We start from the raw sequence: 24,599 nt of genomic DNA on the forward strand, positions 1-24,599 counted from the left end.
CTAAAGCGTTTCACCTCGTATGGGATAGAAATGTTGTTTTGTAAATGCTACGGAGTGAGATGACTGAAGAAAACATACATTGGAGAGCCGGTACATAGTGACTGTCTCCTGTCTAATCAAGTATAGTACCAGAGGCCCAGTTCTAGACTGTTCACCAACCTGTGTGAGTTGAGCTATGTGTGTGTTGCCAGAGCCCCTGTGAGCAGTATGTGTAGAACAGCTGTGTGTGCGTGTCTGTTTCTATGTGTGTGTTGCCAAGGCCCCTGTGAGCAGTTAGCTGTGTGTATAGAGTGGCACAGACGCCGGGCTCCCTCCCAGACTTCCGCCATGCTGGCAGCCGGGAACTCTGATGACTGGGCAATGTTCTTTCGACAGCGGGATAGGGGAACAGAGAGGGACTGTGACCTACCTGTGTGTGGTCTGGCGGGCACCTGACCCACCCCTCTGCCAAGTTCTTCTACTGGGCCATAACACACACCATTAAACCTGGCCAACCATGCTAGGGGATGCAGGAGTGTTGACAAAAACACCAAGGTGCAGGTCAAACAGTTTATTTTAAATACATGGGTGAGCAATGACACACTGTCTAAAAACACACAGTCAGATACGTGCACGGACACACACACACACACACACACACACACACACACACACACACACACACACACACACACACACACACACACACACACACACACACACACACACACACACACACACACACACACAGTCAGAGACGTGCAGTTGTACACGCACACGCAGAGGTTTAATCCCTGCGTTTGTTTACCCCTTCTCTAATATACTATACTGTATATCCTACTAATACCACTGGAGGGGCATCAAACTCATTAAGAAGAAAGACAGCACTGCCCATAAATGAATCTTCATTCTTAAAGGGAGCCCATACTGAACATACAGGCTACACGTTTCATTGACAGTTGCTCTAATGGACCTCAGCAGATGCTTGGAGAATCAGGTCCACATGCAGCAGATGGCTTTAGCAGGCTCTCTGGATTTAGGCTTCTGCATGTTCTCCCTTCCCCTCCCCCACTCTCTCTATTTATCTCTCCCCTATTTTTCTCTCTGCATACATCTATCTCTGTATCTCTCCCACTCTCTCTCTGAGCCTGTGGAGGGGAATGCTGGATCGAGCTAGGAGTGTGGGAGTCAGTTATGCCACAGGCCTCTCTGGGAGTTTACTTAGTGCTGCTGCTGTCAGGGCCTGCCCTAGGGATAAGCAACATAGGCTGTTGAGCATTAGAATTGTAGAATACACAAGGTGCAATTTTGAAATTTGGTTGTGCATCAGCAGTTTTTCTCTTATTATGTCAGTCACTCAATTAGCCATGTCGGCTAACAATTTTTTGATTGGTAGTTAGTCTAGCCAGCTGTCTAAACTTGTAGTAATCATGGCCGAAATACCAACCGGGAACGAAGGGCATATGCCCAGGGGCCCTGACCTCCAGGGGGCCCCCATTGATTTTGTTGGTCACTCTCACTCAGATATCATATTAACATGGCTTAAATTATGGCAAAATGTGTAGAATTTGGGGGAAATTAGCTGTAGAACTTCAACATTTTCTCTACGCCCTATGGCAAAATGTGTAGAATTGCAGGAAATTAACTTTAAAATGTAAACATTTTCTCTCCGCCGTCAAGAGGAGGGCCACTAAAATGTTTTGCGCGCCTAGGGCCCCCAAAAGGCTAGGGCCAGCCCTGGCTGCTGTGTTTGGTTAGGTAACTCAGCCTAACTCAGTCACCTCTCAAACCAAACATGCCTGACTGCATCGATAGGCAACCAGGACACAATGAGGCTGCAAAGCAGTATATATTTTAGACACCCTGCTCTGTTTTGAACTTGGTAGGTGACCATAGAAATAGATGGGGGAGACAACATTACCAGACAGATTCCATGGAGGGTTAGGTTAATTGAAAGCTAATGTGCTGTGACATGGGGACTTGTGTCCTGCAGGAGACGTTCTGTTGTGTCCCTGTGTACCAGTGGCTTCCATTGTCATTCCCTTTAATCCTCCTCATTCAAATTATGGTTATCAAAGGTCAACACGAGAGTGACTTGGGCGTTCGCCTGAAACTAAGACACCATCCAGACAGGCACTGTCTGTGACTTCTGCTGTGACTTTGGAAGTGTGCAGGGACAAAACCTCTGCCTGGAACCGTTTTACGAGCTCCAACAGACATCAATAAACAGTCTCTGCCAATACTTCATTTACATTCTGTCCAAATGGATTGTAAAGACATATCTGATGCAAGCTGTTGTCAAATCACAGAAGAGTCTCTGAAAATAACCACAGAAGCACAAACCCATAACTCACATGATGAGCAATCCTTGGTTGCTGCCACCATGGATATCAGTTGAAAAAATGCATTGGGAAGAAAGGCAACAAAGAAATGGGGAACTGACTTGAGCTGAAATGGTGCAGTTGAGTTGAGGGGAGCTGCATGAGGAATTTGATTATCAACAGGCTAGAGAGAGAGATAGTCTCGTGTTCGTTAATGGGAGGCACACCGCAATGTTCAAATCTCACTTCTTCTTTTTCATACTGCTGAAAATATCAGCTTCCACAGGGGCTGTGGTGGTGTTTTCTAACGACAAACGGACGCAGAGCAGTCAGTTATACAGGAGGGGAACGTTCATCTGCTGACTGTCGTCTGTATCAATGTCACTAACATCATTGGGGGTTTTCTGTACACATTTACACTAGCAGGCAGCACACACTTCACCACATACTTGGTATTCACAAATCATGTTTCTATGGAAATGTCACAAATTACAATTCCATAAGAGATGTCTGTCTTTCCTATCGTTTCAAAAGACCAGGCCACACAAATCGCTGTCATTTGTTGGCAAAACATATTACAATTTCTGCCACATTATAGAACAAAGAAGACAAACGCGATACAAAATGGTGAATCCTTCACACTGGCAATAGGAACACTGGATAGTATTAGCAAACAATAAAGAGAACACCTTAGTTTCCTGTGTTAAAGAATCAGTGAAGGACATTTTATGAATATATTACCAAGTAATGAATGTACTCAATAGCACAGCACTGTCCTTGAAGGTATGATGAAATGTCATCTGTATTCTATTCTCAGATCATACTTACACCATACTTACAAAGTACGGTGATGACACCATTATTTTTGGATAAAGAGGCTTAATGTTTCCAAAACAGAGGTCATTCAGATTTACAGGGCTTGCAGTCAGAGTATACAACCACTTCATTATCCCACTCATAGATCGACTAAGCGAGACCATCGACATGATGTCTCACAGACTTCTGGCATCTTAAAAGCAAGCTATTTACACACAGCAGTAAACATTTCCCAGCCTTGAGAGAATGTGACGCCACAATGACCGTGTCTGTCCCAGCCCTGGGACCAAGAGGCTTTGCACACAAGCTCACACTCACAGGGTCATCCTACAACCCTCTTCTCCATAGCTAACACTGTTCATTATCCATTTCTACTTGAATCAGAATTCATCAATATACTTAATGATACTTAATGATCATTTGATGTGTCAAGGACCATAATAGGATCATTCTCTATTAACACCTTTCGTCTAAAAGCCAATTTATGCTTGATCCGAAAATCTGTCCGGAGTCTCCGTATGGAGGGTGTGACGCAATTGCGGAGCCTCCGGAGGGATGCAGAGGACAAATTGAGCTCTGTACCGCATCGCCGTGCGCCTCCCAAATTTTCAAACAGTGCGGAGGGCTCCGTAGAGCTCCACATTGATATGATTGGTTGACGGTAGGTGGGGGCGGGAGGTCCTGTATAAACACTAACTCCCTTCCTTGACAACTTCCTTCATAACAGGTCTGCTCAACTCCACGAAGCACAAGAAGTATGAATGCCCTCACATCTGCAGAGGAAGTATGAATGCCCTCACATCTGCAGAGGAAGTATGAATGCCCTCACATCTGCAGAGGAAGTATGAATGCCCTCACATCTGCAGAGGAAGTATGAATGCCCTCACATCTGCAGAGGAAGTATGAATGCCCTCACATCTGCAGAGGAAGTATGAATGCCCTCACATCTGCAGAGGAAGTATGAATGCCCTCACATCTACAGAGGAAGTATGAATGCCCTCACATCTGCAGAGGAAGTATGAATGCCCTCACATCTGCAGAGGAAGTATGAATGCCCTCACATCTGCAGAGGAAGTATGAATGCCCTCACATCTGCAGAGGAAGTATGAATGCCCTCACATCTGCAGAGGCCGTATCACCGTAAATGCCGGATTGACCATGCAGCACCTTTTAAGATGGAGATGAATAATTCTCATCTTACTGGTCAGCATAAGATAATGGTGCATCACAAATCAGGTATCTCACACAAACAGACAAGAATGAGACTTTATTGGACTTATGTGAAGTTTATAACACTATGATAAAGGGCAGTTTACACATACAATAACAAACAGACATCTGATTTGTATGAGCATAATTATAACCTGTACAAATCTTTCCATACATTGTTGGTTGTATATTCTCAGTGCATAGCATTACACACAGAGCAACTGTTGCACAGCACAATAGTATCCGAACAGGCTGAAATGGAATAAGGCTGGGTATTTTTTTTTAAAGACTGAAAATAGAGTGAGTTATAACATACCTTTGCACAAAATTAAACCCAGGGAGAAAAAATCCTAAACAAAAAAACCAGAGTGTGGCGGGAGCCAGGCGGCTAGCTCCGCTCACTTCTGCAGGTAAAGCCTATTTTGATTTATTGCACCCCTTCCATCTGCATGCATGACATGATGTCCTAGAACAGTATTCAACAAGCACTTTTATTTATTTTTCTCAATAGTAAACGAGAGGCACTTTGTGGCAACCACAGACAGGCATCATTATAACATATTGCACAAATCAGCTAAAAACTAGTGACATGAAACTTACACACTGGCACCTTTAAGATGATTTTACTTATTTTTTAGAGCTGAAACTAAAATGTTTGATGCTGCCGGTGAACTCCACACAGGTTTTAGCCCGTGCCATATAAAAGGTTCCCGTAGGTTTCCCCTTTACTATATTTGTACTTTATGTTAAGGTACTGTGGCAAAATGTTTTGAGAAGTGGGGCTACAGATGTCTAGGGGATGGCCTATGGCCTTAAAGTAACTGTCCAGTGTTTCCAGATTTCTATTAAATATGACCTATAATTAAATTACAATGAGCTAAATACTTTTCCTTCCAAAAATGGGTAATTAAGCATGTTAAAAGCAGCTTTTCTGTGTTGGAATGGTGTGGGCGTACCCCAACAGAATGGTGTGGGCATATATCGGTCATTAAAAATATTTATGCGAGTAGACCACTGATTGGCCAGCTCAGCCAATAAGGTAGGATGACATTCTCTATGAGGAAATGACAAGCATTTTTTAAACAGTCTGTTTGAGAGACAAGGTGTTAAGTCATTTTTTTCTCCAATGTATGCTTTGGCCACAAATATGAGTATAAGACGAATCAACATTATATGGGTAGGAGTTTACAGAAAATGAACTTTAAAAAGTTAGAATTTCACTGGACAGTTACTTTAAAATAAGCTCCTTAACAGGGATACCCTTGAATAGACTCATACATTTAAGCTGCTGAACATCCAGAATAGTAAGCATATGATTCAGATATACTAATCGGGATAAAAAGAAATAACAATACTGTTATAAATAGTTTATTCCTTTTTTTCTCCAGATGTTTTTATTCTTTTTTTATTTCTTTTTTTTAATAATAAAAGGGTCAGGACAAAGTAACACCTTTTTGTATCTAAGGGGATGCATGGATACAAGATTAAGGTACAACTAGCCATATTATTCCACCTTCTTTCACTGATTGCAAGGCATTTGTTTTACTGAGGGGAACAACAGGGGGGAATACTGTGGACCACTGACTGAAACCCTGCAAAAACCTGTAACAGTGCAAAAGTCTAGTACAATATGTTGCTCTATTAATAGTAGCTTTAAATAAGTACTTTAACTATCAAGTCAGTGCTTGGGCAGAATGGTAGATTTCAAAGCAGTAGCAGAGTAAGCATTGTCAACTTCAAGTAAGGCAAAGAATACCTCCCATAGGCCCCGCCTCCAAGAACGAAAAAACTAAAATAAAAAAAGTGTACATTTGGCAGGTTTTCAGTGATGTAATAAAATGTAAACAAAAAAATAACATCTAGATTAAGGTGTTCCTGGGTTAGCTAGTGTACATTTTGCGATGAAGAAAAGTCTCCTTCTGACACCTAGGGAAAGTATTATTTCTAAAACAAGGCGAGATAAAACAGAATGTGCGATGGGGTGGTGAAAAGAGGGAAGCCTTAATGTCAAAAGTACAAGAAAAGGCAGCTTACATCACTACCCGCTGAAGATTCCTGCCCAAGAGACTGAAGATTTTTTGGTCTGGCCCGTGGTATGCCACAGGTCAGGTGTTACAATTTTTTTTGGCATGCTTAAAAGAAATTATGCATATCTAAATATGCTCATATATATATATATATATATATATATATAGTGTACCAGTCAAAAGTTTGGAGACACCTACTCATTCCCGGGTTTTTCTTTATTTTTACTATTTTCTACATTGTAGAATAATAGTGAAGACATCAAAACTATGAAATAACACCTATGGAATCATGTATTAACCAAAAAAGTGTTAAACTAATCAAAATATATTTTACATTCTTCAAAGTAGCCACCATTTGCCTTGATGACAGCTTTGCACACTCTTGGCATTCTCTCAACCAGCTTCACCTGGAATGCTTTTCCAAAAGTCTTGAAGGAGTTCCCACATATGCTTAGCACTTGTTGGCTGCTTTTCATTCACTCTGCGGTCCAACTCTTCCCAAACCATCTCAATTGGGTTGAGGTCAGGTGATTGTGGAGGCCAGGTCATCTGATGCAGCACTCCATCACTCTCCTTATTGGTCAAATAGCCCTTACATAGCCTGGAGGTGTGTTGAGTCATTGTCCTGTTGAAAAACAAATGATAGTCCCACTAAGCGCAAACCAGATGGGATGGCGTATCGCTGCAGAATGCTGTGGTAGCCATTCTGGTTAAATGTGCCTTGAATTCTAAATAAATCACTGACCTTGTCACCAGCAAAGCACCCCACACCATCTCACCTCCTCCTCCATGCTTCACGGTGGGAACCACACATGCGGAGATCATCCGTTCACCTACTCTGCGTCTCACAAAGACATGGCAGTTGGAACTAAAAATCTCAAATTTGGACTCATCAGACCAAAGGACAGATTTCCACCAGTCTAATGTACATTGCTCGTGTTTCTTGGCCCAAGCATGTCTCTTCTTATTGGTGTCCTTTAGAAGTGGTTTCTTTGCAGCACTTCGACCATGAAAGCCTGATTCACACAGCCTCCTCTGAACATTTGATGTTGAGATGTGTCTGTTACTTGAACTCTGTGAAGCATTTATTTGTGCTGCAATTTCTGAGGCTGGTAACTCTAATGAACTTCTCCTCTGCAGCAGAGGTAACTCTGGGTCTTCCTTTCCTGTGGCAGTCCTCATGAGAGCCAGTTTCATCATAGCGCTTGATGGTTTTTGCGACTACACTTGAAGAAACTTTCAAAGTTCTTGAAATGTTCCGTATTGACTGACCTTCATGTCTTGAAGTAATGATGGACTGTCATTTCTCTTTGCTTATTTGAGCTGTTCTTGCCCTAATATTGACTTGATCTTTTACCAAATAGGGCCATATTCTGTATACCACCCCTACCTTGTCACAACACAACTGATTTGCTCAAACGCATAAAGGAAAGAAATTCCACAAATTAACGAGGCACACCTATTAATTGAAATGCATTCCAGGTGACTACCTCATGAAGCTGGTTGAGAGAATGTCAAGAGTGTGCAAAGCTGTCAAGGCAAAGGGTGGCTACTTTTTTTGGTTACTACATGATTCCATATGTGTTACTTCATAGTTTTGATGTCTTCACTATTATTCTACAATGTAGAAAATAGTAAAAATGGAAGAATAACTCGGGAATGAGTAGGTGTCCAAACTTTTCACTGGTACACACATATATAACACACATATATATCTGAAGCAAGCACAATACTTTCTGTAAAATCTGTAGCTGCACTATTCTCATTCCTCAACGAAATGAAACCTGTTTGTAAAAAGGAAAAGAACTGAAAAACCCCCCAGAAAAGTAAAAGAACCCCAGCCAGTTATGGACTGCAGAAGACTACAGAAGTATGCACGTGGCCGTGAACGTTAACAGTTCTCACACACAGAAGTAGTGTATGCCACTGAAGTTACTTGCACCATATGATTGGAACATATTCTTGGCTCTGTTGTTATTATTGGATCTTAAGTATGCAGTTTGTAAGCACCTTTTGTTGGATATACAAAAGCATTTCCACAGAAACAGAGTGATGCGGAGTTAAGATTTTTCACTTTAAAATGTCAAAAATCAATGATTGCAAAGTTAAACAAACCATACAACTCTATGCACAAGGACTAATTTTAACAATTTCCACAGAAGATTTTACAAAAACACATTTACTTGAAGAACAGTGCAGATGCAAATTTAGTAACAGAATGATGATTTGTGCAGTTGGTGCAATCATTCTGTTACCAAACTTTACATCTGGACTGTCCTTCAAGTAAATGTGTTTTTGTAAAATCTTCTGTGGAAATTGTTAAAATTAGTCCTTGTGCATAGAGTTGTATGGTTTGCAAAACATTTGACTCTCAGCATCACTCTGTTTCTGTGGTATTGCCCTCAAGTGATCCGGATCTCATAGGACCAAGTACGATAAGGCTGCAAACAAGTCAGTCAAAGAGCCAAAGATCTGATTTCACAAGAGAAAGATACCTAGTTCACATATTATCCACTCCTGGGTTGATCAAAACCTGCATTAACACCCCTGGATCGGTTCAGAGACAAAGCATTACATTCAATACCTCTGCTCCCATGGTCTCTTACCAAGCATAAGCCTATGGGCCTTACTGAACACTCATCAATAATAGGTCACCATCACCAACACTCCAGGCACATACTAAGATGACAAAAGTGCAGTTTGTCAAAAAACTAAACTTTCTAGAGACTGAGGAGAAACCAACACAGAAACACTAATGCAGGGTTTGATACATGTTCTAGTACGGCATGTTAAAAAGGTACACATTTGGAAGAGATCACCTCTCTATAAGCACATGACACACTGAAGTAGTCACCAATTCAAAACATGAACCATCAAGTCAGTCAGCACCCTATACTATTGTCTTCTGTGATGATCACCAAAACTGTGTCCGGTTACCATTAAAATGAAGGGAAACGCCATGTACTGTATCATAAAAACACAAGGTCATTCTAAATGGCTTGCCAAAAGACTGAAATCATACCTGCAGATACCATGAGAATAAAGGATGTAATCTTTGACCTCCTGGCTAAATACAATCCGATCTTAAATGACTTTAGAAATCTTTTTGTTGTTGTTGAAAAACATTGTATACAATTTATTAAACAAGATGGACAATGATTCCAATAACATGCACACTGTTTGTCGTTTAACTATAGTGTTAACGTTATTGCAACACTGGCTTCCCTGCAGTTTTGTGTTATATTATTTATCTTAACATAAAAACATCAACAATACATGGGATACTGCTTTTCTGCATACCTTGAACAGAAATGGTAGAAGGAATGGACATTGATTAGATGTCATGTAGCTTAATAATATTGATAATAACAATAATCAAAATTCAACTGGAGAAATTCTAACATGCAGTTTATACTGCACAAACTCATGTGAGACAGCCTGCAAAAAGCACAAGAAGCATTCACAGTAGGTAGGATGAATGGGATGGTAGGGGCGTGGTGGAGGACAATGGATGAAGGGGGAGAAAGTGACAGAAGCACTGGCCTTGGTTTCCACAGGAGATGGAGCAGCCAAATGTAGATCTCCAATAAGCCTCTCCCATACCAGATCTCACATCTCCTGATCGTGGAAATCTTCTTCTCTAGTCTTTGACAAAAAAAGGTATATTACATTACAGCTACTGAACCTTTTTCCACTCAACAACGGTGTCAATACTTTTCAGATGAAAGAGTGGGGGCGGGGCAAAAAAGTAAAAAAGTAAAATAAAATTGGTCAGCATTATTGTTCTTAAATTGGTGGCATTTTCCATGACGCAAATGTCTTGCTGCCATAGGTTGGTGGGGGAAAAGGTACTTGCTTTTCAGTTTATATTCAAGTTCTCATTTTTTCCCTCTGAAAGTAGTAATTTTTTTTCCTTCTTCATTTATTTTTTCTTCCCATAGAAATCTCTCACACTTTCGTTATTTGTGTGTGTTGCTCCTCGTCGAACGGTTCATTCTCCGGGTCAGAGTCTGTGGTGTCAGAGTATCGGTAATGGTCAGGCTCGTTGTCACTAACGTCTGGCGTTACCGAGGTGGAAGTGCTGGCCTCAGAGTTGAAGGGGTCCTCCACAGTCTTGGTAAAGTACAGCTTCACCTGGAGTACCAGAGAAAACACAACATCATTATCCATATACTGAAACATGGCAACAGATCTACAGGACCAGTCAAAAGTTTGGACACACCTACTCATTCAAGGGTTTTTCTTTATTTTTACTATTTTCTACATAGTAGAATAATAGTGAAGACATCAAAACTATGAAATAACACATATGGAATCATGTAGTAACCAAAAAAAAAAGTGTTAAACAAATCAAAATATATTTTATATTTGAGATTCTTCAAATAGCCACCCTTTGCCTTGATGACAGCTTTGCACACTCTTGGCATTCTCTCAACCAGCTTCACCTGGAATGCTTTTCCAACAGTCTTGAAGGAGTTCCCACATATGCTTAGCACTTGTTGGCTGCTTTTCCTTCACTCTGCTGTCCGACTCATCCCAAACCATCTCAATTGGGTTGAAGTCGGGGGATGGTGGAGGCCAGGTCATCTGATGCAGCACTCAAATCACTCTCCTTCTTGATAAAATAGCCCTTACACAGCCTGGAGGTGTGTTGGGTCATTGTCCTGTTGAAAAACAAATAATAGTCCCACTAAGCCCAAACCAGATGGGATGGCGTATCGCTGCAGAATGCTGTGGTAGCCTTGAATTCTAAATAAATCACAGACAGTGTCACCAGCAAAGCACCCCCACATTATAACACCTCCTCCTCCATGCTTTACGGGGGGAACCACACATGCGGAGATCATCCGTTCACCCACACCACGTCTCACAAAGACTGGAACAAAAAATCTCCAATTTGGACTCCAGACCAAAGGACAAATTTCCACCGGTCTAATGTCCATTGCTCATGTTTCTTGGCCCAAGCAGGTCTCTTCTTCTTATTGGTGTCCTTTAGTAGTGGTTTCTTTGTAGCAATTCAACCATAAAGGCCTGATTTACACAGTCCCCTCTGAACAGTTGATGTTGAGATGTGTCTGTGACTTGAACTCTGTGAAGCATTTATTTGCGCTGCAATCTGAGGCTGGTAACTCTAATGAACTTATCCACTGCAGCAGAGGTAACTCTGGGTCTTCCTTTCCTGTGGCAGTCCTCATGAGAGCCAGTTTAATCATAGCGCTTGATGGTTTTTCCGACTACACTTGAAGAAACTTTCAAAGTTCTTGAAATGTTCCGTATTGACTGACCTTCATGTCTTAAAGTAATGATGGACTGTCGTTTCTCTTCGCTTATTTGAGCTGTTCTTGCCATAATATGGACTTGGTCTTTTACCAAATAGGGCCATCTTCTGTATACCCCCCCTACCTTGTCACAACACAACTGATTGGCTCAAACACATTAAGAAGGAAAGAAATTCCACAAATTAACTTTTAAGAAGGCACACCTGTTAATTGAAATGCATTCCAGGTGACTACCTCATGAAGCTGGTTGAGAGAATGCCAAGAGTGTGCAAAGCTGTCATCAAGGCAAAGGGTGGCTATTTGAAGAATCTCAAATATAAAATGTATTTTGATTTGTTTAACACTTTTTTGGTTACTACATGATTCCATATGTGTTATTTAATAGTTTTGATGTCTTCACTATTATTCTACAATGTTAAAAATCCTTGAATGAGTAGGTGTGTCCAAACTTTTGACTGGTAGTGTATACCAAGCGGAAACAACATTTTAATCTAATTACAATTTTTTGCTCTCATGAATTGCAGCAAAAGTTCATGAGAGCAATTATCTTGGCACAAACAGTCACATTCTTGCCCAAATATTAATCAAAAGGATATCCCCCCCCCCCCAATGAAATTAAGTCTCAATCACCTGACTGACCTTGAAGTTGGGGGAGAAGTATCTGTTTGCTTTATCCTTGTTGGCCTTGTCCAGGTCGTTCTTCGTCAGTGAGAGGATCAGGCAATCCTTGTCGTTGTCTCCCGTTCCTCCTGTGGTTTGGATTCCTTCCTGTTCCTTCGGTAACGTCCCGTTCTCCACTTTCTCCTCCGGTCCAGGGATGAAGAAGGTGTTCACCCAGAAGTGAAACATCTTGTCCTGATGGAAAAATACATGGGGGATGGAAGGGTGAATAAAGGCAAGACATGACTCCAAAAAGCAGTTACATCATCTCAACCACAACACAAATGCAGACTATACTCCAATCAAAAATCACAACTCATGTGTTTTTCAGTTAAATCCTGCCATCCCTCAAAGTGAATCGGAATAGGCTGCTACAACACCTCATTTAATATGCATATAAATCAATCATACAATCAAGAACCATACCTTCTTCATCATTTTGTTCTGTTTGTGGAAGAACTCCACCTTGATGTCTCCACACACAGGCAGCGGCTGGGGGAACTCGAAGAACACGTACTTCTCCTCCCGCCGTGTGTTCACCGGGTTGGACGTGTGGATCTTTACCTTGAGCTGGTACACAACAAACTGAGGATCTGTGGGGGAGCACAACAAGTTAACACCAGTCCCTCTCTTGGTGGGTGGAGAGACCACATCACAGCAACTACAACCGGGTACCTATTATTTACATCTAGGCAAATGATGAAAGGAGGACAGCAGAAAAAGGGACAGAATTACATAGTACCACTGCCAGGAATATTAAATATAGAAAAGACTGTTACAGTAACATGCGATAAGGGCCCTACTCTGAGAAGAGTTGACCAAAACCAAGCTTGTTTAAGGGAGCACTTCTAGCCTACAATCAGTCCACTGAGTTGTGGGGGATGCAGAGTTGATTGTTACCATATTAAGTTCCAACTACTCCAACAACACTGACTTCTAAATCTACAACAACCTCCTAGTCAACATGTAAACATGGAATGAAAGCGGATTATCATTACCCCAGTGCCAATTCCCTTTCCTGAAACCATGTGGAATCTGCTCACTCTTGTTTTTAACGGAAGTGTCCCCTTAGAGAGAGAGAAAAAAGGAGATTAACACAGAGTTCTGCTGCCCTGCCTGGGCTTGGGAGGGAGGGGGTGGGTGGGTTATCATCAGGGCTATGTACAAACATACTGTTTACATGCTTACAACCACCCATAAACCGATCCTAACTCACCATCTCAACATGCGAACAGCAACTTCCTGTTGTCAAGTTATTAGGAACTTAACCAGTATAATAATTACGTAACAGCCCTTAAATCAATCATAATATTCATATTAATGCATCTCCTAACATATAGGCCTAAATAAGCATCAGCAAAAAAAAAATCTAAGAAACGGACAGAAAACACAATCTTTACATTGCTGCTACTCACTAAGATTTTATAAGGGAAAGGGGCGGGGGCTTGGGCGTTGATTAAATTAAAACCACTTCAATATTTTGTGTGTTGTGCCATTGGAACTGACCACATAGGCTGAGGGGGGCTCATGTCATGCTGTGGGTGTGTGTTCAGAATAGGGCCAGGAATTGACATTAAAGTCTGAAAGGCACTGGCCAATCAAGCAAGTCAGGAGTATGTTTTGGTTGCCCAGAAGATTATGACCACTTGCCCGAAAATGTCAATGAATTACTTACAGGCAGAAGGGCCATATATTGCCTGCCTATCACCTACACATAGTGGGGAGGAATCAGAAAGATTATAACTGGAATTCTTTCTATTTTGGTTGTTATCAGAGCAGGCTCAACTTGCCAGAATGCCATAAATTGTCTGTCTTTCACTTAAACAATGGGGAGGAACCAGAAAGATCCGTTTTAGGCTACTGGAATTATTTGCTGTTTAGTCATTTTCTCTTTTTGAAAAATATCACCTGCCCAATGGGGCAACATCAGAGCAGGCTCAACTTGAGCGACTGCTCAGTTCACTTGCCCCAGGCAATAGGTAATCCCTGTAGGGCCCGCTAAAGGGACAGGTGAAGTGTCCGAAAAATGTGGATAAAGGAAGTGAAGAGGTGAAACGCCAGACACAGCTGACAAGAGCAGCCACTGACGACAGAATCACACAAAGGGGGTTGTTATATCATAGCTCCGTAGTTGTCTTCTGGCTATCCAGCAAGGTATAAACCCCCTTATCTCTGATGATGCATGCATCCAAGTCAAATGACCAGTGAGCCAAGCAAATAATAGCAGTGAAAATACACCATGCTGTTTTGACTAGCATAACAATAATTGCAAAACGTTCCACTGTGGTTAATGTCAGCGTTGCATGGAGAAAAGGGCAAAAAACATGCAACATGGAGAAGCAAAGCTGTACAGAGCAAAGCAGCGGACAGGGGCAGGACAATCAACTGAAGATCATATTGTGAAAGTGTGGGAAAGCCAGTAGCACACAAGCCCAAGGTAAGACAGCATACAGGAATGAAACAGGATTGAGACCAATGACAAGGAGAAAGCACTTACTACACGTTCCGCCACTGAACATGGGCACCGTCTCGAACACTATCTTGTGGAACAGCAGAGCCACTGGTTTGTACTCCAACTGGTTCTTGAGAAGGTGGCTGTAGTAGTAGACATACCGCCTCTGACTGGGGATCGTCACTCCCTGTGGAATACCAAAGAGAAACACTTAGTGAAACTGAAGATTTTCACTGTCAGTAAAGAGGATCTTTTCCATTTGAAATATCAAATCATGACGACAAGCCTTTATATGATCCTCAAAAATGTTAAAGCTAGGAAGGGAAGCCTCGACTCCTGCAACTATTCATAATGTAGCCTACAATTAAAACAAAGAGTAGAGATACAAGCAACACCCATGATGAACAGGTCTATGGTGTTGACATTATTATCATTTTATCCTTTTAACCCTTATCTTACCATCAAGGTAGGTTGAAAATGGGGATGATCAGTTTCCATGACAGTAGGCGGGCCAGATTAGAACAATAAAATGTACAGCCAGATTGGAACAATAAAATGTACCTTCTTATCTCTGGTCCTGACTTCGCCGTAGAAGTCGAGAGCTTCTTGTGCTTTAGGGAACTTGCCCCGGTGTAACAGGTAAGCACAGATCATGACACCCGTACGTCCCTTTCCAGCTTTACAGTGAATCGCCGCCACATGATTGTCGTCTTCACTTAACCACAGGTCAAGATCTTCGCAGAACGGTTTGATCAGCTCCAGCTGGGGTGGATTGTGATCTTCAAACGGATATTGTGCAACTGGAGAGAGAGGGAGAGAGGTTCCGGGCTGAGTTAGTTATTGTCACACGTGGGTTTTTAGTGAAAGATTCATTCATTCAATGACTGCCTGAATGACAGTGATAATGGTTTCCCTGTGATGTAATATCTAACCTCTGCAATTGAATTTGGCTGCGTCATAATGTCGCTCAGCGCACCTATAAAAAGGGACAAACAAAATACGTTGTTATAATACTGGAATACAAACAGAAGCCTTCTTTCTTTTGTACAAATCGGTCTGTCATTTTTCCACCAGAGATGTGTTTCCATCAAATTGAATTGTTGTGGATAAAAGGCTGTGCATGATGACATAGTGCACGTAAAAATAACTTGCGGTGAAATTCCCACGTACTGAATAAAAAATACAAGTTAAATGGGTTTCCATCGTATTTTCAACAGTACTGATGGTTGTCACAAAAAAAGTTGTTGTTATATTGCGAATTTGCCCACTCTGGTCTTGGCACGTGCACTCTAGCCAACAGCTTGCAGATACAGTGCGGGTATAGCACACAAGATGAGATTATTATAGACAAAATAGCTAGATTTTTATTTGTCAAACAGCAGCCAAGCATCGATCATCATGTCACCAGAATAAGACTTCGATATTTATTGGAAAGGAGCATCAAGCTCATCAACGTGCACTTTCACCACCCTGTGAAGTTCATCGTAACTTATTTAATCTGTAGCATAATAAACTGCATGCTTTCCCGAGTTGTAGTGGGAGGACCACACAATATATCATCGCATGACTCCAAGTTTACGTCGATATGATGGTTATTATATCAATATGTGCATAAAAGCATTTCCTCCGCCATTTCTCACATAATTAATTTTACCGACACAAAAAGATCCCACCTTGTCTAGCGTATTTTGTTTTGTTGACATTTGGAAAGTTTACCGATACATTTGCCATTTCCATCAGGCTTGTCGTGCCATGTTTTATCCAACATATACTTTACTACTCCCATAAAAAGGTTGGATAGAAAGCTGGTTAATGAGAAACCTGTGGTCTTCAGTATCTTTGTAACGCAGTGAGTCATTCAGTTAAAGCCAGTCTACTCAGTAACGACTTTATACTGAGTGAGGAAGACATTGTCGTAAATTCCCTTTCCCGGGTAAAACTATGCCAAAGGTTACCATGATATGATTGTTCTACCCCTTCATCACAATGCTTAGGCCTATCCATCAAGAACCACTGATGACTAAAGGCAAATAAGTGGCTACTGTTGCTACTGCGGTTTGCATTCTCAAAAACATGAGGACTTTTTCTTCCTCCAGGCCTATACTCTACAGACATTTTCTGCACGCATCAGACATAACTTTGCAGCACAGCAACCGCCGCTGACCATACTGCATATGCACAAGCAAAATAGTCAGATAGCAGGGTACTCACAGATTATATATCTTGTAATGATTTTTGTGTTTAGAGTCCAGAAACCTGAGGAGAGAGAGAAGAGGAGAATTACTTTTCCATCCGGAACACATTTTTCGCAGATTCTGGTCCGATCTAAACCTTTCAACACTAACTAACTGCCCTCTAAATCACTAGCTTATGCAGAGTGTAATGACAGCATGTCATAGGGGCAGACTGACAGGCTCTCAGACAAGCTAAATAATAGTGTTACAACATTGACTATCCAGGGTTCTACATTAACTTTTTCCACTGGTGACACCAACCTTTTCCACTGGTGACACCAACCTTTTCCACTGGTGACACCAACCTTTTCCACTGGTGACACCAACCTTTTCCACTGGTGACACCAACCTTTTCCACTGGTGACACCAACCTTTTCCACTGGTGACACCAACCTTTTCCACTGGTGACACCAACCTTTTCCACTGGTGACACCAACCTTTTCAGTTGGTGGCACCAGCCCATGATTTGGTCGCACCAATTGTTTTAAATAATTGATAATGGCCTGTGTCCCATAATGTGCCTCCATTCCATACAGAACCAGGCTAATAATCACTAGCCATCTTTTAAATTAGCATGCCCTTGTGTTCTTATATTGTTTTGGATAGATTTACTGTAACAGCAAAGAAAAGAGACTTAAAATAAAGTGCAAAATGAATTTATTGCAGATTTCAAAGTGCCATGTGTTATTTCCTGCGAAATCCTCTAGAGGGCAGAATTTGACAAAACTATACTTAATAACGACTGCAAAAATAAAATAAAGCGTGTAGGACTGACTAAATTGGATGTGAAGCACACAACAGTGCTTTAAACACATCAGACCATTGAGAGCTTGGAAGATTTTGGAATTTAGATTTTTTTGTTTAGTTATCCTTTAAAATCAGGTGAGCACCAGCCAGACAGTAGTGTTTGGCTAGCAGTATTTCTTATAGAGCACATGTGGAGTTTTTAAAACAAAATGGCTACATAAATGGCTACTGGATTTATGCAAATAATCATGATTCTGCCTGGTAGGCATAAAGGCTACTTTGTAGTTACATTTTAATTGCCTTTCCATCTATCCGAAAACGGTTAGACCATCATTAGCATCGCTAACAGCTACATAAAGTGGCCGATATATAGGTCCAACGTGCACCACACACAGCAGGACTGGACATTCAGGTACATTTGCCAGTGGCACACCAGCCAGTGCCAACTGAAAGCTACTGGCCCAAATGAAAGAAATACTGGCCTGGGTCAAGACCTGACAGGAAAGCGAATGATGCGTGCATAATTTCAATAGCAGGTGATTTTATCTTTCATTTGCGGGCTGAGCAAATAGCCTATACATGGTTCATACAGACATTGGCAAGTCAAATTCAAGGACTTTTCCAAGCACTTAATTGTAATGTTCAAGGACCTATATTTTATAATGAACTGTTGTAATAGCCTATAGAAAAAAGCTCCCTCCAAAATGTATGCAAAAGTAGTATGCATTACCACTAAGAATAATGCATTTTAATAGGCCTATCCAATGGCATTATGCATTGACATTACTTTTACATTCTAAAATATGTCAGAATAATGTGGACATTGCCTGACTAAAGACAGCATGCTCCCGACACAAACACACTAATTATATCTGTCCATGTGGTAGCTAGTCAGTCGCGCCCTTTTGAGATGTTTAAGAGTTATTGTGAGGTTACTGTATCATGTTTTAAAATGAGAAAGCGACAAGAAATCTGGGTTTCCTTTGTAATGGAATGCTTTGTATGGAAAACCAAGTTGAAGCCAACATTCGATGTGTTGCTCATAATAACTGCACATGTTCTTACCGCAATAGACTAGTGCAACACCCTTCAATTGAAACGGCGGGAAACAAACGAAAGCGCCTACAACTCTCAGAAAAACTGATCAGAAATGAACTCACAGAATAATTATATTGTAGCAGTAGAACAAATATTCAACCATGACTTTGAACTTTTTAAATACCTGGTTTGCATACCCATTATTGCCTTAGCATTTACTGGTAGATATCATAACTTGGAACATCTTTCCTACCACTCCCGCTGTTGGTTTTCACTCCACGCAACAACCAGCTGTTGGAGGGCTGAGTGCTCTCTCTGCTTGACAGATAATCTATAGGCTGTGTGTGCGCAGCGAGCGTGTGATAAATAAACCGACATAACGAACAGCTTCGGGAATCCATCTGTTTTCTTAGCATTTATAGCCTAGATTAAAAATAGCATTATTACAATATTTTTCTCACTGGGCCAAGCATCCACTGACGGGGACGATAGACTGGCCCGTAGGGTTTCCAAAACCTCCCGTATGTTGAGCCCTGACACACACAGACAGGGGCATTCCCGTGCTGTTGTTGGTTTATTTTTGGTCAATTGCACATTACTGTTTGAATAAATCATGATAAAAATGGTAATTGTGAACCAAAGACTAACGTGACCAGGAAAAGAAAGAAAAAAAAAAAAAAAAAAAAAAAAATCACTGGCACCCTTGCGACCAACAAATAATATGTGTCGCAGGCCTCCCTCCCGAGTGGCACATCAGTCTAAGGCACTGCATCGCAGTGTTGCAGCGTCACTACAGCCTGGGGTTCGTTCCCAGGCTGTATCACAACCGGCCGTGACCGGGAGTCCCATAGGGCGGCGCACAATTGGCCCAGCGTCGTCCGGGTTAGGGGAGGGTTTGGCCGGGGGGCGTTGTGGCTTTACTTGGCTCGTCGCGATCTAGCGACTCCTTGTGGCGGGCCGGGGCGCCTGCAGGCTGACTTCGGTCGTCAGTTAAACAGTGTTTCCTCCGACACATTGGTGCAGCTTGCTTCCGGGTTAAGCGAGCGGGTGTTAACCTCTAAAGAAGCGCGGCTTGGCGGGTCATGTTTCGGAGGATGCATGACTACCTTCACCTCTCCCAAGCCCGTTGGGAAGTTGCAGCGATGAGACAAGATCTTCATCACGAAATTCGGGAGAAAAAGGAGGTAAATTAACAAAACAAAAAAATATTAAATAATAATTAATGTGTCGCACAGCCAAGTCAAACGGTCGCAGATGCGACTGTTTTGGTTGCAGTATTGAACCCTGCTATCAGTAGGGCATGTTGGTCGCTCAGGTTGGTTCACACATCTAAAAACTACAGCTTCTGATAAATGATGAAGGATGCTTTTTCTGTTCACATTTCCAAAAGCCTGCAACTTTCTGTGTCTACAGCCTGCGTAAATCGAAGGAAATTGTTTGGACAATACAACAAGCAGGGTTAGGTTAAGTTCACAGGTGGCTTGCAGGTCACCCCTTTGGTTTCAGTTGACAAACCAGGCAAGCCTCTGAAGCTGGGATGACAGCATGCATTTCAAACATCCTATTCTCACCACTGTCGCCCATATAATGATAATCAGTGAGAAACAAGATGAGACCAAAGATAGGCCTAGTTTACCAAGGGTTGTGCAAATTAGGTTTAAGAATGGTTTGGTTAAGGTAGTTCGTACATGTTAACTACCTGCTGTTTTCATTTACATGTAGCCCATTTCATTCCTTTACATTCTAAGAAACCCTTCATTATTTTGACTGGGACATCAACATGCACATTTAGGTTTTTTAAGTCCTTACCGTACTACGTCATCGATGTTGTTTCTGTAGACACCCTCAAGTCTTTCAGCAGGAAAGCCCATGGCAATTATGTTTGGATAAATATCTGAACGCAGGAGTCAAAGAAACCAGGAGGTTGGCTGCTGAAAGGTCTGAGACTAATGGGAAGAATCACACCTAGGCCAGTATTAATCACCAACATACACATACAATTATGATTGTCTAGCAATCGTCATTCAATTCACATATCTCGACAATCGTCGCATAAACAAACAACTCCTTGATTTGCCCAAACATAGATGGCTTACACCATACTGTACATGCATTACTTATCATGCCAGACCAATCACGACAGAGCTGTATGGAGAACAGGATAGAGCATGTGTAATATGGAGCAGATGGTGCTCTCTCTACGAGACCCAGTGACGGACATTAACCTACCAGGCCCCACAAGGGCACCAAATAAATCACATTGTTCCACAGCCAACTGCCCCCGCCCTTCCCATCATCTCTTCGAAAGAAAGACCATTACATCACTTAGATATATGTATAATATAAAAGCTTACGTTAGTCTAATTTCCTCATGCCACTTGGGAAATATATCCATGCACAAAATAATTGAATTCTTCATACAATAAATGACCTATTTTGTCAAACAATTAAATCAGAAATAGGCTACTACTATATGAAATAAATATAAAACATTCTCTAAATTATTATTCTGTTACTGTTCATTTACTGAGACGCGGTCCGTCTCGTCACACACTCATCTCCTCCGATAGCGTACTTTACATTTGAACTGGCATAAAATCACAATGACGTCATGCTCAAAAAGTACCCGACACTACTGCAATGACAAATGCAATGTCAGCATGAGCAGAGCCTCACATGTAACTGTTCCTATCAAATACATAGTCAATGGACTGAATGGGATCAATTCAATTGTTCCAGAACATAGGTAGTCTCTATAGGCCTACTGCCATTTTCCAGCGACACCATTTAGGAAATTAACTTAGCATTTTCGTATTCTTAAATAGCACAGACATAGGCCTATAAAAAAGATTTGAAAACCTAACATATCATTACAAAAACCTCCTCTAGTCCCATGAAGACGAAGGAGTCTCAAATGGCAGTTAAGGCCTAAAGGCTAATCTTTAAACCTCTGCTACTAGTGTGGTGGAAAGGCATTGCTGTTGATGTGAAATCTCATCACAATTTGAAGGCCAATTCCTAGAACTGGAATCATTACATAACAACCATAGCTACAATGCCTGGAACAATAGCTATCTCACATCAAAATATGTTTGATAAAACAAGGTGATTTAGCTATAATCCCATGTTTCACTCATACAATATCATTTCAAAATTACTTAGTTAGGCAAACCCTAACCCAGTGGTTCCCAAATTTGGGGTTGGGAAAATGTAAATGAGGTCCCCTTAGAAAATCTGTACTCTTATCAAACAAATTAATAACATTTTCCCTCTTCAAATAGGTATAGAATACAACCTTTTAGTGTCAACTAATGGCGTTTTACAATATGTTGGGCCAGCCTACAGCAACAAAGATTTTGTGAATATGAACACAGGGTGTTTACTAGGGAATATAATGTTTCCCCTGTATTTTCTTGTGTCAATTTGCAGTCAAGTGCAGAAAAGGTTTGGGAACCCCTGCCCTAACCATATTCCAGTTCTGCTTTTTGCACAGAGCTTTCTGAGATCACTGAACCAAGGGGCCACACACACAACAAATAGGCTTTGACCATTTCAAGTGCAAGACAAGACATGACAACTTAACATACCAATATTGTACTACAGTAGTACGCTGCACTTCCTCCCTCCAATCACGCTCATAACCTTTACCTAGCTTTTATTTGTGCATTCTACATGCACCTACACTTTCACCATTTGATTGCATACCTTGCAAGGTTAGGTGACCCATTTCAGACAAATCTAACTTCTGAACATTTGTCTTTTAGAGAATGTTCTTCTCTGGTCATTTGTAACTAAACACTTTATCCCTAAGATTGCTCAAATCAATACAAACAAGCTGACCTCATTAAGACATCAAGACAAGCAAACCAACTGTCTACTGATTACGTACATTCTAGCACCATGAAATTGGTACATCCCACTAATGAGCAAGTACTATTACCATTTCGCATCACTCTGATAATGATTCCATGCTTTTGGTCTTTGTGTGGCTAGCAGCAGCACTGATTGTGAATATAACGTTAATCCATTAGCTATAGTTTGCTAGATCATTTTGTAGGCCAGAGAACCACAAGAATGCGTCGCAAAAGGTTGATCTCTTTGTTCCCCATCCAAGATTTAGCTAGCTATATTAGCCAACTAACCAGTTAAAATGTACAGTTGACAACCAAATAATTAAAGACTAAACATTATCAACATCAATTAACTAGACAACGTTAGCTACCACGGCATTAGCTAGCCTAGCTACGTTATCCTTATGTTATGATGCTGAATCTCTCATTCAATCATGATGATGTGCAAACTACTAGCTAGCTAACGTTATGCAAGTTTTGGGATATATTTAGCTAGCTAGCTATCAAGACCGCATTTAATTTAACAGGACAGACACCTTTATCAAATAGCAATGAGTAGGTTAGTGTCATTAGCTGCCTAGCTAGCAGGTTAGTTATTCTTTCACATATAGTTAACTAGCCTAACTAAAGATATATATATATATATATACACACACACACACATACATATATATATATATATATATATATACACACACACATATACATACATACACATTTTTTTAGAAGTAATGTTCACCGACTACTAGTACAGACTTACTAGCTAATATTAGCTAACGTTAGCTAGCTAGCTAATCATCTTTTGGAGAAAGGTTAAGTTAGCAATCTAGGTATTCATGTGTTAGCTACAGTAGCTAGCTAACTAGCAATGTAATACAGAGAAAGATTAACACACATAAAAGTTACTGTAGTTAGCTAATATTAACGTTACAGACATTGAACAAAAAGGATACAAGTCAAGTCCAAGTCAAACCCATCTTCCTGGTATCTCCTTTTGTTTCGGCTGACAATTTCCTTTATGATTGCAGCCATATCTGTGGCAGGGGTCTTTACCGTTTTTAAATTAAGAGAAAGTATCGTTGCCTTTGTATGAAATGTTGCCAATATTTTTCTCCCTCGCAATCCCGTTGGTGTCAAACGTTGACAGCTAGCTAGCTAAGCTAGCCGTGCTAGCTAGCTAGAATAGTTTCTGCTGCCGATAGGTCATAAAGGAGGGCCTCACTCCGTTCCACCACAGGCCCGGCTTCCCAGGTCCCGCAATTTTACACAAAATCCCCCAGATGAATAGGTGATTAATTATCCAGCCCTCGGAGCGTTGTATTTCAAGAGAGTACCAAGTATCTGATTTCGCCAAAGGCGCCGTGATTATGCCAGACAAGCGGAGAGAAATCTCCCCGCCGTTCCTTTCCCAGAAAAGTGACTGACACACTCGATCTCAGCACACACGTAGGTAGATATGGCTAGCGCATAGCATGTCAATTCTCAAACAAAAAAAAAGCAGTCACCCGACAAAAAAAATTGAGGGAAAATTGACAGCCTCCACCTTAAAGACTACAAATCTGTTCGATTTTTATTTATTTTATCTTATAACACGCCTGCCGTTCTTCCCTGAAACGTCCCTTTCCCTACTGTACTGACTCGTTTCTCCCAGCCCCAGGCTGCACTCGCGAACTTCCATCATGGCTTCCGTAAATTCCGTTCCAATTGAGAAGGCTATGATTGGACAGAACGTTATGCCGCAGTGTAAAATAGTTATTCAAAGACGTCTATCCGGCGAAACGCCGCTAGGACAACACGTAAAATAGTGCAGAATAAATTGACAAAGCTATCATTAAATGTCTCTTTCATTGAATAAAAAAATAAAAAATGTAATTTAATTTATAATAAATTGTTTTAATCTGCGTTGGAAGGACATGGGCACTGAACAGCGACCTATCTTCTCTTATCACGTGTTTCTGTAATTGTGGAAGTTTCCTATATTTAATT

At 41.1% G+C, this 24,599-nt stretch overlaps 1 protein-coding gene across 4 annotated transcripts; it reads right to left on the reverse strand.

Moving 5' to 3' along the window:
• Positions 1–10,287: 10,287 nt before the first annotated feature.
• On the reverse strand, positions 10,288–24,327 carry LOC121547337 (phosphatidylinositol 3,4,5-trisphosphate 3-phosphatase and dual-specificity protein phosphatase PTEN). 4 transcript variants are annotated; one of them, XM_041858545.2, is made up of 10 exons: positions 23,567–24,326; positions 20,572–20,656; positions 16,955–16,999; positions 15,676–15,719; positions 15,305–15,543; positions 14,789–14,930; positions 13,290–13,358; positions 12,718–12,884; positions 12,271–12,486; positions 10,288–10,486 (listed from the first exon to the last, which is right to left on the reverse strand). In XM_041858545.2, the coding sequence occupies exons 1-10, from the start codon at positions 23,643–23,645 to the stop codon at positions 10,301–10,303; spliced, it is 1,272 nt and encodes a 423-aa protein (XP_041714479.1). In that variant the 5' UTR covers positions 23,646–24,326; the 3' UTR covers positions 10,288–10,300. The 4 variants fall into 4 exon arrangements, with proteins under 4 accessions (XP_041714479.1, XP_041714478.1, XP_041714480.1 ...); XM_041858544.2 differs by having other exon boundaries at positions 12,262–12,486; XM_041858546.2 differs by lacking the exon at positions 13,290–13,358 and having other exon boundaries at positions 12,262–12,486; positions 23,567–24,327.
• Positions 24,328–24,599: the final 272 nt, after the last annotated feature.

This window comes from Coregonus clupeaformis, chromosome 31 (genome assembly GCF_020615455.1).
Source record: "Coregonus clupeaformis isolate EN_2021a chromosome 31, ASM2061545v1, whole genome shotgun sequence".
In the NCBI taxonomy this organism is placed as follows: Eukaryota; Metazoa; Chordata; class Actinopteri; order Salmoniformes; family Salmonidae; genus Coregonus; species Coregonus clupeaformis.

Coding starts and splice junctions, on each gene's coding strand:
- LOC121547337 (XM_041858544.2), bottom strand. CDS start 23,645: ATGGCTGCAATCATAAAGGAAATTGTCAGCCGAAACAAAAGGAGATAC. Junction 15,720..16,954: donor CATTACAAGATATATAATCT/GTGAGTACCCTG, acceptor CCCTTTTTATAG/GTGCGCTGAGCGACATTATG. Junction 14,931..15,304: donor TCAGGACCAGAGATAAGAAG/GTACATTTTATT, acceptor GGTATTCCACAG/GGAGTGACGATCCCCAGTCA.